Raw genomic sequence first — 13736 nt, 5'->3', positions numbered from 1 at the left:
AATACCTCCCCCCTCCTCCACCCCCAAAACCAACGCTTAAGGACATGCTGCCAGAATCTATCAAATCTCCTCAATCTAAATCTCCATCTAAACGCTCTATGAATCAGGATTCTCAGGATTTTATTTCAAATAAAATTATGAGAAAAGACTCACAGATATCCATCAACACACCCACATCCTCCCATCAAAATCAGGATTCTCAGGATTTTATTTCAAATAAAATCATGAGAAAAGACCCACAGGTATACATCAACACACACACATCCTCCCATCAAAACCACACTCCCCTACCAACTGCACCTGTAGCACACGAAGATTACAGCCTGCCCCATATAAGTAATACCTCAGAATTCCCCCCCTTCCCCCCTCCAAACTTTCCAACCCCTCTCCTAAATCCCTCATATTGTTTTGATCAAGGAAGTAATTTAAATACGATGGTCTAAACTAAACCCCCAGGATGAATATATACAATGCAACTACAAAACATAAACTCTCTACAAGTGTCTTATCCCTGATTGAACTAATGTCTTTTATTGTAGCCTTCTAGTTTCTATGATCAATAAAAACGAAGATTTTCTACAATTAGGTCAACATGTCCGTACATACGTCTGCAATCCTGGCCGTCCGACCGCAAGCAATGGATTACATTTGAAATGTGCTGAACTTAATCTTTTTTTTTACATCAATTCTACTTGTACAATCGTTCTTGAATTTTCAATATATTATTCTAAGAAAAACAAAGAAGTTAATTATCAATTTTTTAACAAAGTATTTTGAAAAAGTTACTGCATCTTGCAACAAAGTAAATACTATAACGCTCAGATCTATGAATTTCTTCTAGTTAGGACTCCGCCTTTAAGAATGTTGTCATCCTTGTGTAATAGTTTTTTTTAAATAGGGGAAACACAAGCTTTTTAATACAATAAATGCGAAGCAGTGACAAGCTAAAAACTTTGTTCATTAACATTTCTCGTTTAACAATTATTAACATAGTAATCTTATTTAATATATGTAAGGGACCAGAACTATTTAAAGGAAACTTCGCACCCAAAAACAGTTGTATCATTACAAAATTATAAGATAAAGAAAGCAGTGGGAGTGTCGAAATATGACGTCGGGGGAAGGTGACAATTGACCAATGAGAGGCCGCTACATATTTTACCACAGTGAATACTGGCTTCTTATTGGTTAATTGTTGATTTTTTCTGGCGTCATGGTTGGACACTTTTACTGTTTTCTAAGTTAAACCACGGAAAGAGATCATAAGCACAATTAAACAAAATCTTTAATCTATAAGCACCAACTATTTCTTAATCAAAAGTTAATTTTATTAGTAACAATGCGGAAAAATACAAATATTAATGCACAAAGCCAATATTTATTTTATATTTCAGGGATAAGACACCAGAGTTGCTTTTGTTTTAACATTTCAGCATAATTGTAATAAGCTGCTCTCTCTTTAATTGAATGATTAATTCTCAACAGTAAGTTGTTATAGGGAAAAATCTTTCATTTGTTTTTACCTATTTTTGGCCAGAGCCCAAAGCCAAACTTCTATTAGAAATTTGGGCAAATACTTTTCAGAGGTTTTTTTTCCTCTGAAACCCCAGTCCCCCATCTCTGTGTTATCAAGCACAACCCCCCCCCCGTGCCCCCCCCCCATTCTCTGTCTTATATTAAGCCCTGTAAAAACTTGTATAGTAGTTTAGTGTAAATATTTTTTTATGTCTCTTAAAGAAAATTTTAATATCATTTTTAGCAATGTACGCGGGTTAGGATCTCTATGCACAAACCAAATAGGACATCGAACAAATAGAATCTCCCATAAGATACAAGAACTTGACTTTTCAAGCCAAGGCATTCCCTCCTTATATTGCTTACTTGAAACAAAACTACCGGCAGATAAAAACATACCAAAATTACCAAGGCATTTAAAATTTGTAGGGCAAACTGCAAACAAAAAAGGTGGCATTCTTATTTACATCCATAATAGTCTTGAGTTTGATAATTTTAAAGTTATTTATTCAAAATATGCTGTGTACGTAAAAATTAAGATTGGAACTACATTCATTGAAAATATCATTGTATACCTTCCCTGTGAATTAAAGGAATGTTTAGCAGTGTTACATCAAATAGAATTGTTTATTCAGGAAAATTCTATAGAAAACTTTTGTTTCTATGGTGATTTTAATATCTCCGACACTTCACCACACCATCTGACAAAGGCCAAACGATTAAATAGAATATTAAATAGATTCAACTTGTTTGATTTATCTGAAAAACTAAACTACAACCATGATTATACATGGTGCGCAATCAGAAACGGTAAATTTCACTCTAGCAAAATCGATCATTTTTACTGCAATATTAATATGTTTAATTCAATAAAATTCCAACACAATAGTTTCAGCGATCATAAGCATTGTACTGTGTCTTTTAGAAAGTCCTTTGTTTATTGTTCTCCTACATGGAAAAATCATCTTTTCAAAAAAACAGACTTTGTTGAGCATTTAAAAAAAGAAACTATTTCATTTTTGTATGATTTGTCTGAAATACAACACCTAAAAAATACTAAAGAGGTCTATGTTACAAATCCAAACTTATTTGATAATGAAGTGTCATTTGATCATTTAGAATACAAAGAAACCTCAGCATTTTTTGACCTTTTAACACATTTAAAAAAAGCTCATGACAAATTTTTTTCAAAAGACAAGGCAAAAAACTCTATAAAGCTTAAATCGTTTGATGATGAAATTTCTAAACTGTACAAAAGTATGAAAAATCAACCCAACATTGACACAGTGGAACAAATACAGAAACTTGTATCAAGTCAACAGGAATATTTTAAGTCTCTTGTGTATTCACAAGCAGAGTTTAAATATTTTCGGAGGCTGCAATATGATGGAGGATACAACAACATGACTTTTAGGCACATACCAAACTTTAAAAAAACGTCGTATAAAATCAATACAAATGGAGAAACAGTAACATCTCCCCAAAAGTTGGCTAATTTGTTTGCTAACCAACATGCTAAAATTATAAGCCCTGAGTGTGTTCCAAAGTCAACATTGAATAACTTGCTCAATGATTATGATCTTAACATGGAAAAAATTTTTCCTAGAATTAAAAATCTCACTAGTCCATATTCATCTACAAAACAATTCAGGGAGATTATTAATTCTATGAAAAACACAAGCGCGCCAGGAATTTCATCACAACCAAAAGCACTTTTTCTTTTTCTCTTAGATTTATTGCCAACTTTCTTTACTAAAGCATTAAACAAATTATATGATATAGACATTGACAACAGTCCCTTTAGATGGATAAAAGACAGAAATGTCATTTTCATTCCCAAAAAAAACTTTGATCTGACTTTAATTGAACACTTTCGCGCAATAGTACTGTTAGAGATTGTTTACAAAATATTATCTAAAGCCTTAAATAGAAAACTTACGTCATATTTGGACAGAATCGTCCACAGTGGTCAATTTGCCTATGTACCCACAAGATTAATGTCTAATGCAAGTATTAATTTAACTGCCGAAATCAATCACATGGAAAAAGCCCAATCTAATTGCCAAATAATATCATTTGATTTTTCTAAAGCCTTCGACATGGTTTTGGAAGAGGTTTTTAATGTCATTTTATCCTTCATATTCCCTGAAGGCAATTTTGCTCATTGTTTTATTAATTTTACTAATAGGGGTAGATTCAGAGTTGCTGTTAATGGATATTTCTCTAAATGGTTTAAAATTAAAAGGGGCTCGTCGCAAGGAGACTCGCCTTCTGGTTCAAAGTTCATTATTGTCAACCATATTTTTATTGCATGCTTAGAAAGTACTAAGATTAAACATATTTATTATAAAATAGGACCCACCCCTGTTAGACCAAAAAGTTTTGCTGATGACACTATTATAAGCACCATTTTAAAAGAAAACAAGGACGTGTTGGAACTTATAAACCTTCTGTCCAAATTAGAAAATAGTATAGGACTGCAAATAAATTTTGACAAAACAAAAATCTTAGTTCAAGGTTCATATCCAAGTGAATTATCAAAATTAGGCCAAATCGTGGAATACTTTAAACATTTAGGGATATATATTTCCTTTAATCAAACACTAGCTAAAGAAATGACATATAATGAACTTTGTTATAAATTAGAAAAGAAAGCTAAAAGGTTTCCCCTTAAGCCAGGATACAATCTGCTAAAAAGAAGAAATCTATGCTCTGCCCTACTTTCTTCTTCAGCCTATCACATCTACCGAGTTTACAACCCTGACGAGAAAACCCTGCAAAGATTGCAAAAAATTGTGCTGCAATTCCTATGGTCTCAAAGAAAAGAAGATGGTACCATTACTTCAAGAACAAAAATCGCTCGTCCAAGGATTGAATTAGATCTTAGAAGGGGTGGATTAAATTTATTATTACCAAAAAGCCAATCTTTCTCAATATGGATTAATAGTTTTATGAGTTGTCTTAAGTATGCATCTGACCACCCTGACACAAGTATTGGCTTAATTTTCACACACAAACACATGCCTATTAAGTCATTATTAAAGACTTTTAGTTTTCTTACTCTTACTAAATATCAAAAAACTTTCAAAGAACTTTATCCTTGCAAGGGCGGCGATTATTTCGAAAAAGCTTTAGAATTTTTCTACAACCTTGAACATGATAAATCAACATGTCTTTTTTCACCCATTCTGACATCCAATTTTGCAAATATTACTACACCCTTTACTAAAAATGACAAACACATTCTTTCTAATGCAAAAAAATTCACGATAGCTTCAATTTTAGAATGCAAAAAAATTGGTGCCAAAGCTCTATATCTACCAATTCTTGATCTCAATATACATGAATCAATTCATGATCTAATTCTAATTAACAAGTTACAAAAAGTGGTTGATGCGTTCAAGCCCTGCTTCTCTGCTACTAGTTTCAGCCTGCAAAAATCCAAGCTGTTCCTGAACCCACTTAGTTCATTGTTGGTAAAGAACAAGAAACTCTTTTCTTTTCATTTCAAACAAATGTATAAATCTAAAATTGACATAGAATTACCTTCTATAATGACAAGAAAAAGAGACAAACTGTTCTTTCCTGACAAGGAACTTTTTGAACTTACTATTAAGAAACTTTTTAATTTACCAATTATATTACATTTCAAAAACTTTTATCTAGAACAATTGAATCGCACACTACCAAGCAAAAATAAACTATTTAAATTCAAATTAGTCGATTCAAATATTTGCAACAAATGTAATACAGAAAGCAATACAGATCATGCATTATTCTTTTGTTTATTTCCTTCTTATTTTATTCATAAACTAGCTGTCTTTTTAGATATTAAGTATAATAATGGACAACCTCAATTTATTTTTCTAAAAGAAAGCTTTTACCTATTTAATATGTATTATGATGATTTCTCGTTAAATGTATATACTCAACTATCCAATCTTATTTTAGCTGCAAAAGACAAATCACTCAAATTAAGCAAAGAAGACTGTATTTCAAATTGGAATAAAAACAACCTGCATGCCCATACAATTCTCCTAACCCAATTTTCCTTCAAACTGTTACAAAATGCAGGGCAAGAAACTAATTTTATCTCTGATTTTCTTGAGTTTTTAATAACACAGTGATTCCTGTTTTTTTCTGATTAATTTCCAGCTACTAAGCTATGATGATGTAAATAAAAGTCTCGTACTATAATATGTAATTCTGTATGTATATGTCTTTTCTTTATGAAATACATATTTTAAAAACAAAAAACAAACAGGTCCTAGTCTGGTTTATTTTACTTTAGATATAAGTGTAAGGATGGTTTTATGCTATTCTTAAACCTCCTTTTTACCATTTTAATGCACAGTCCTAATTATTGGGGACGCAACCGCTGGTAGTTAAAAAAATTAGGAAATATTCATTACCTTTGATGGTATGGTTTGGTAGGATGGTTCACTACTGGATACAACCGAGGAACCTAAAAAAAATGCATAGTTATTTTATTATTATTTTGTAATTATTAATCCGCGACCGTGGCTTAACACGAAGCGCATCCGCTCGTCGTCGGGAAGGTGATTGGTTCGAATCTTGGTCAGACACCGCGTTATAACTAAAGACGTTAAAAATGGTTCCTACTGCTGCTATGTCAGATGCACGACATAAATAGTTAGAGTAGGGGTAATGCCTTAGCAAAAAACAGGCGCAACTCATTACCATGCACAGTTAGGACTTCTCAGACAAAGGTCGTGCAATCAAACAGTTGGTTGTCTGATTGGCTTATCATCATAGGGCTTAGGGCTGACAACCCTTTCCCATATCCATAAAAAAAGCCACATTGTTACAGAAACACTGACAAATTGTCAGCGGCCTATGCTCCCCCTGTGGAGTTAAAAGGGCTTGTTACTGTTGTTAATTATTTATCATGCTGTAATGAGCATTCCAATTATTCTGTCAATGTTTAATTACTTTATATTATTTTCTATTCCTGTTAAACTATGAAGACTTAAATTATATTAGTTGCTACATTGTCGATCGACATAAAACATTAAAATTTATGTAACTTTTAGGTCTTTAGAGAAAACTAGTATTAAAAACTAGCGGCTACGCCCACACATTACCTCTAGAGGCATTTACAGAGGTAGTTAGGGTTGGGATCATCCAAATCCTGCCTAAAAATTGTTATAAACCTCCACTGCAAAGGAGAACTAACTCGGTTAAGCTGTTAACGAGATCCTTTGATGACAGCCTGTTTCTTATAAAAGAATGAAAATAATTTCTTAAAATAGAATTAGTTCCTGTTTACTAAAAATAAATGTAAGACACTTTCAAGAATGTTAATGGAAAATTCCAGAGCTGTACTGAAAGGGTGAGATATTTTTACATCATCGTATACATTGTCACAAAAATGGATAAAGAATACGTGAATATTGTGAGATATTCTCGCACACCCTTATAAAATGTTTCTCACATCTGGCTAATATGAAGATACCCACCACCCCTCATCCTTTTGATTTTACCCCATCCCATCCACACACCAAAGAGAAACATATTGGCCAATATATGAAGTCTGTATAAGCAACCTAAATTGATGACAAAAATTCCACTATCTCAATATCCACATTTTCTATAATCATTGTAGTATGACAAAACAAAACTGCAAAAAGTCATATATGTGTAGATGAAAAAAAAATATTTTCATTGACATCTATAATACAAAGTAGCTTAATGTCTGTCCGTCTGTCTGTCCGTTAAGATCTCGGTAACCACTGAACCGATTGGATTCTACTCTTCAGGGTATATACCTATTGGTCCTGTGGTGGTTTTAAGCTATTTCCCAACCCCCCCCCCCAAAACAAAAACAAAAACATTTTTTTTTTTTTTTTTTTTTTGTAAGAAATATCCTTGGTAATTTGTAGAAGATTTCTTTTGTAGAAGATTTCCTTTGTGGAATATTTTTTTTTTACAAATTTCACCTTGCACTTTTTTTACCATCTCTTGTGGCAAAGACCCTAGAGGCTAGTGGCGAAGCCAATAGTATATAATATACTAATACATTTCTTTAAACCTTTTATGAAATATTTTTATCATTATCTATGCATAAGAAATATGAAAAATAAGGGAGAAATAAAATAATAAGAATGGAGTTAATAGAAATCAAAGGTGTGTGGCCAAAGTCTTTATAAATATATCCAATATCAAGATCATATACACTACTTCTGTTTTAAACATAAAAAGTGAGACAGATAGGGAAGAGGACATGCTAAGCATCTCAAATCCGGATCTTAAGCAAGAACAATAAGCCATATTTCATAGAACATTAAAGATTAATTATCTTACAAAAACTTAAGACTCAAGTATGTTGTTACCAAAATCTTGAAGTCCGTTACTTTTTTATATGTCGATCACAACTCTGTCAAAAATGCTTACAAAACAGATCCTTTTCTTTCTGCCTAAGATACTGAAATAGTTCCTTTACAAGCCCAAGTACATGATCGAACATTTAAAAAGAAATAAGAGATTTTTGTTTTAACTACCTGTCATAGGATAGAATAGTAGACAGGGCACAAACTGGAATGTACCATCTGGATTCTGAACTTTCATGTGAACAGGTATTGTAGTTCCATCCGGGCCGCTAGATGGTGCCACTGTAGGTAAACCTAACTGTTCACATTCACTGGATGAAATTGTAGGTTGCTTTGCATTTTGTATCAAAGAACTTTGAGATGAGCTTGTTGTAGCATCAGTTTGAATAAGATGTTGTGATTGAAGTGGTTGTTGTTGATGTTGTTGTTGCACAGCAACAGGAGGTGCTGTCACAACCTGTAGAATCTGATATTGGGGCTGGGCAAAAGTTTGATGATTATCAGAACTTGGCATTGATATCAAGTTTGCTGGTGGAGTGTATATTTGTGGTGAGTTGGAATTCTGATTGTTTTTGCTAGTTTGAAATGCCTGATTAATAGATTCATATGAAATATGACCATTCCATTGCGGCTGGACATTGTTGGTTGGTTGAACAACATAATTTTGTTGGTTTATTCCAGATGCAAACATAACTTGACCATTTTGTTGTTGTACAGCTACATTATGATAAGCTGATGGGTCTTGCTGTATAGACGGAACAATCATTTGTGAATTATCTTGATATCCTCCTTGGGGTTGAGCGGGGGATGAGACAATGTAATATTGCTGTGATTGAGATTGATTAACAGCTGTTGCAAGTAAATGATCATTTGACTGAGGTGGTAGAAATATTTGTTGATGTTGATAGTGTTGATTTAAAGGGTAAACATGATGTGATTGATGTTGATTGTTGTTGTTTAAAGGATGAAAAGGTTGTGGAACAACTGGTGTTGCCATGGTAGACACTGATGGTGAGTTAATTTTTAGATTTGGTGGAGGCTTACTAAAATTCACCAGTGGTGGAGGTGAGGTCAACTAAATATAACATTTTTTTTATAAATAACAAGTTTTTTATCTTAAACACAATTATAAAAAGTGTTTACTGCAACTAATTAAATGTGAAATAAGATTAACTATCTCCCATTTCTTATCTCTACAATAATTTTTCTTTACAAGTTTTGTTGAATGCATGTGCATATAACTTTAAAATTTCCTAAAATATTTATGATTAAATTTGCATAAGGATAATTCTAGTAAATATATAATACCAAAACAAAAGTCGACACAAAAATATGAAGAATTTTTTAAATTAGAATATAAAGAATGAAGTTTGATGGATAAATTCTTATCTTTACCACTTTTTTTCTTGTTTTCTATATATACACAGAGAAAAAGACACCAGTTTCATTCAAAGAAAAAAATCTGTCTAAATTAAAAAAAGTTTTTTTCAGTATAAAAAATTATGTAGGTAAGTACTGTATCAAGTTGTTAGCGGTTACGCCCCTAGAGGCCTTTAGGTTTAGCAGTTATCGAGATATTGAAATACAGACAGATAAACAAAGACATTATATTAAGTTATTTATAACACCCCTGATGTAAATCTGTGGGAGAATGAATGCCAGAATCTGGTGTGCTTACTGAATGTTTAGCTGTGCTGCCAGGTGTACACAACTCTGCCTGGGCTGTGTCATCCAGGTATCTGCCAGGTGTCAGGTATGGATGTTAGGTAAACAAAACAAAAAAGAAACAATTTTAATTTCTTCCTTCCACAGTTAATTACTATAAAAATGATTTTGTCAAAAATATACATAAATTTAATTTCTTGCAACCAGAATATTCTAAGAAATTTCAATTTAGAGAAGTGTAAAGACTTCATGTTCAATTATCATCCCGCACAACCTTGGAGAAGAAAGTTTTTAAGAGATTCTTAATCTTTAAAAAAACACTTTAAGGAATCAGATCTGTGGTCATTTTTATCAACTGCTTTGCTAAGGTTAAGCAAATTCAGCATTTAATAAATCATGTATACAGTGGTTTTATAAAAGTAACTGCGATTTGTTTATATTTTGTAAGAAATTTTCAAGAAAAAGAAAGTAAACATTTAATGGGAAGCTAAGAAATATACAGGGATGAAAGAAACATTGGACTGTAAATTATACAAGTATCCAAAATGATAAATTTTTCTTATTCATTTGCTAAAAAAGATTGGGTACTTTGGTTGACTTGTAATTCGTTACTTCCAAACTAATAGTGGCCAAACATTTTAACAAATAATTTAAACACTAAATATTGTAAGTCATAGCATCCATATTAACCTGTAATATACCATTCCATTTCTTTCATCCAACTAGAAAAAAATATGAACATATAACAAATAAAATGAATAAAAATATTAAATTTGTAAAATTAAAGTGTACAAAAGTTAAAGTGTGCCTTTTTGGTTGGTTGAAAACTAAGTTTAAATATATTTTTTTCAAGAATGTTGAAAAGTCCTTTAAGAAAATCATTTTTACGTGTAATTGGCCACAGGGCGCTTGAGAGAGATTCGGCCTCAACAAATTTTATATTTAAAAAGATAAAGTAAAAAAATTGGGGAGGGCGATTTTATCTATAGGTGGTTTTTCTTGGGAGGGTGGTGGTATTATGGCTGTAAAGGAGTACCATATCGGTTCAGCAGTTAACAAGATCCTTCAGGGCAGATAGACAGACACAGATCCTGTTACTATTAATCATAAGGATTAACTTAAGGTTACCCTTAAGCATTACCTGAACATATTTAAATGCAGTCTCTTTTTTCTTGCCTTCATTTTCTGTTGGTGTTACTTCTGTATTTTGTGAAAAATGTACAACGCCCTGGCAAAGAGCATTTTTTTATTATATCTTTTAAATCAAGAAATTTATGTTAGAACTAAATTGATCAATTATGTTCAGGAAGGGAGCTAGAGGACAATGGGCTGTTTATTTCACTGATACCCAACGTTTTATAACCACGTTATGTACAGCTTAGTCGTCGATTCAAAACTTTAGGGACTTTTAATAAATTTTTATTAAAACTAGTAAAGTCCAAACGTTTTTGCCAATAATTTTAATCTACAGAAGGGGTAATCTTGTTTTTCCTCATTGGGGATGTATGACAATTTATTGTCTTATCTCTTAGAGATCTCTAAAGTTATTTTAATCAAGCCACCACTATAGATGCCACTCCAGTTTTAGAAAGAAATAAAAAAAAATTTGAAGGGGAAAATATTTTTTTACAGGGCAAATTTCCTTTTGTAAGGTTATATTTTAAATTATTTCATTGTAATTATACATATAAGTGGTAATTTTTTTTGTGTGAAGCTAAAGATCTCTGAAATTGCTGGTTTGAATTGGTTGTACTTTTCAGGAAAGCTTTATAGATTTATATAAGTGGTTTTAGGCCATTTTTATGACCGCCTTCAGAATTTTATAGATAATCATTGGTCAGGGGAATTTGTATCAAAAATTGCTTTCCTTTTGGTCTATATAGCAAAACACTGTTTTCTGGTCTTTTGATGTTAGCTTTTCTCCATTCCTGAAAATAGAAAAACAAGGATAACAAAAATAGCAGCTGAGAAAATCACATTCTTTCATAGCGTTACAGATAGAATGACGGACAGACTAACTGTCGGACAGACATCCAAAGTGAATTATAGAGTAGATGTATGTACTATGTATAGCATATTTTGGAGAGGGGGGGGGATGTACATATTGAAGCCTTTACTGTAATGGTTACTGATAAGTTATATTTCGCATCGTATTATAGACTGCTTCTGCGAATTTAGAAGTAAACAACTATAAGATTAAAACCAGTTTTGTTAGCCCCGAGGGGCCGAAGAACATTGACTTACTTGACATGATTGTTGCTACCACTAATATTGATGTTCTTGCCTTTGTCTTTTTCATCAGTATCAACCTTGTTCTAAAATAATTTTAGATTCAGAATCTAAATAATTATATAAGTAACAGGATGTTTGTCTGTTTATGGCTATGTCTGTCCGTAGCGAAGAATCTTACTAACCGCTCAAAACCTACTCAGTACTCATTATGGGTGTTTGAGTCAAAGGTATTTATGACGTAGGGATCCAAACCCATTACCTAATGAATATACAACAAGCATGTGCTCTACACTAATCGATATATCATTATATGGATGTTGCACCAGATTTGCATATACTTTAATCAACCCCCATTTGCCCCCTCCCTTCCTACTGAATGAACCAACTGACCAATAAATACAGCCTAATTAAGCAACCTAAATTGACAACAAATTTCCTCTATCAATATATCCAAGTATTCTATATCCATTTCTACAATGTTACCTTAGACAGACTACCTCATACGGGCGAGGCTGCTTTCCATGACCTGTCAGGTCCAACAACTAAGGATAACTAAGAAGAGCCATGCAATTTATCCTTTGCCTTTTAAACGACAACTCTTTGATTGCACGTTCTTTGTCTGAGAAGTTCTAACTGTGCATGGTAATAAGTTGGGCCCTTTTTGGGCTAAGGCATTCCCCTTACTCTAAGTATGAATGTGTGCACCTTACATAGTAGCAGTAGGAACTAATTTTAGTGTCTTTATTTATGACGCGGTTTTAAGCCGAGATTCGATCCTATCACCTCCCGACGACGAGCGGATGCGCTACGTGTTGAGCCACGGTCGCAGGTTTACTCTGTTACCTTAAGCATAATAGCATCCATGTGCTTGGAGAATATTTTGAAGAAATCATTGCTGTCACTGGCTACGCCACCAGCTTTGTCCACCACGCGAGGCTCAAGGTTCGCCTGTTTAAATATGTGTTCATACAGGACCGTCTACAGGATATAAACTCCAACACCCATTCTCTAACTGAATTAAAAAAGGAAAGGGTATTGGACCACTCATGGTTTTAGAAATTTACTAATATTTGTTTTTTTGGGGGATTTTTGTTGGAACACTAGAGGGTCCTATCCTATTATAGTAGTGAGCCTTTTCTTTTGTCTGTAGCGAGAGATCTCGCTAACCGCTAAATGGGTCTCCTTTACAGTTTAGCTACATATAGGTCTAGGGATGACTTACAACAAGTTTTGGGAAGTGTGCCTCCACCCTACAAAGTTTTGGGAAGTGTACCTCCACCCTCCAAAGTTTTGGGAAGTGTACCTCCACCCTACAAAGTTTTGGGAAGTGTACCTCCACCCTCCAAAGTTTTGGGAAGTGTTCCTTCACCCTCCAAAGAGAATTCATCCCTAGAAAAAAATGTCCCCTAAAGAAAATTTTCTTTTGAAATCGAAAATGAGGGTTGGTTGTCTTCTTACCCCCTCCTTACCTCAAGTACCCATTGATTTCAAGAGGCGTAGCCGCTAGTAAGAAATATAGTAGATTTAGAGGGTCAAACAGACCCATACTTTGCTATTATCATAAAATATGGTTTTTTGTATGAACACATTCCTTTGGTGCAAGAACAAGAGGTTCTAAGTCTAAACTTTTCCATTTTAACTTCCGCTTAGAGCTTTTGCCCATCTGAAAACTAAAAAATTAGATCATTTTCAAAAGCGAAAATTTTCTATAATTAGGGTCTGTACGTTTGAACATCCGTCTTTAACGGTTAGCTCTTTTCGTTTATTAAGGCATGTTGGAATTGTCCCATCTATTTCAAACCTTGAGTGGTGATATATGTAACAGATATCTTGGAATTTAAAAACAACACATTATAAAAATCATTAAAAGATGTATTAACCGTGAATGGCAAGGAGACGGGACTTTGATAACATTATAAAGTAAAACAAAAATTTTTAAGCGAAAGGAATAAAGGGAGCAAACCCCACTCCCCC

General features: G+C 33.1%; 2 protein-coding genes across 2 annotated transcripts in view; both read right to left on the bottom strand.

The window, feature by feature from the left end:
- Window positions 1-8936, bottom strand: part of LOC145306695 (uncharacterized) — a 37540-nt gene extending 28604 nt beyond the window's left edge. The window contains exons 1-2 of the mRNA XM_080148998.1: window positions 8037-8936; window positions 5928-5980 (exon numbers count right to left, since the gene is read on the bottom strand). Of these exons, the coding sequence (XP_080005124.1) occupies window positions 5928-5980; window positions 8037-8862 (879 nt within the window). The 5' untranslated portion in view covers window positions 8863-8936. The remainder of the gene's footprint in view (window positions 1-5927; window positions 5981-8036) is intronic.
- Window positions 8937-9480: 544 nt separating this feature from the next.
- LOC145305419 (uncharacterized) lies at window positions 9481-13428 on the bottom strand. Its single transcript, XM_080147036.1, has 7 exons — window positions 13356-13428; window positions 12606-12712; window positions 11775-11845; window positions 11400-11458; window positions 10672-10760; window positions 10221-10252; window positions 9481-9604 (listed from the first exon to the last, which is right to left on the bottom strand). The coding sequence occupies exons 1-7, from the start codon at window positions 13423-13425 to the stop codon at window positions 9481-9483; spliced, it is 552 nt and encodes a 183-aa protein (XP_080003162.1). The 5' UTR covers window positions 13426-13428.
- Window positions 13429-13736: the final 308 nt, after the last annotated feature.

This window comes from Acartia tonsa, chromosome 14, assembly GCF_053477335.1.
Source record: "Acartia tonsa isolate MP-2025a chromosome 14, ASM5347733v1, whole genome shotgun sequence".
NCBI lineage: Eukaryota > Metazoa > Arthropoda > Copepoda > Calanoida > Acartiidae > Acartia > Acartia tonsa.
This window is presented reverse-complemented; position numbering and strand designations above follow the sequence as displayed.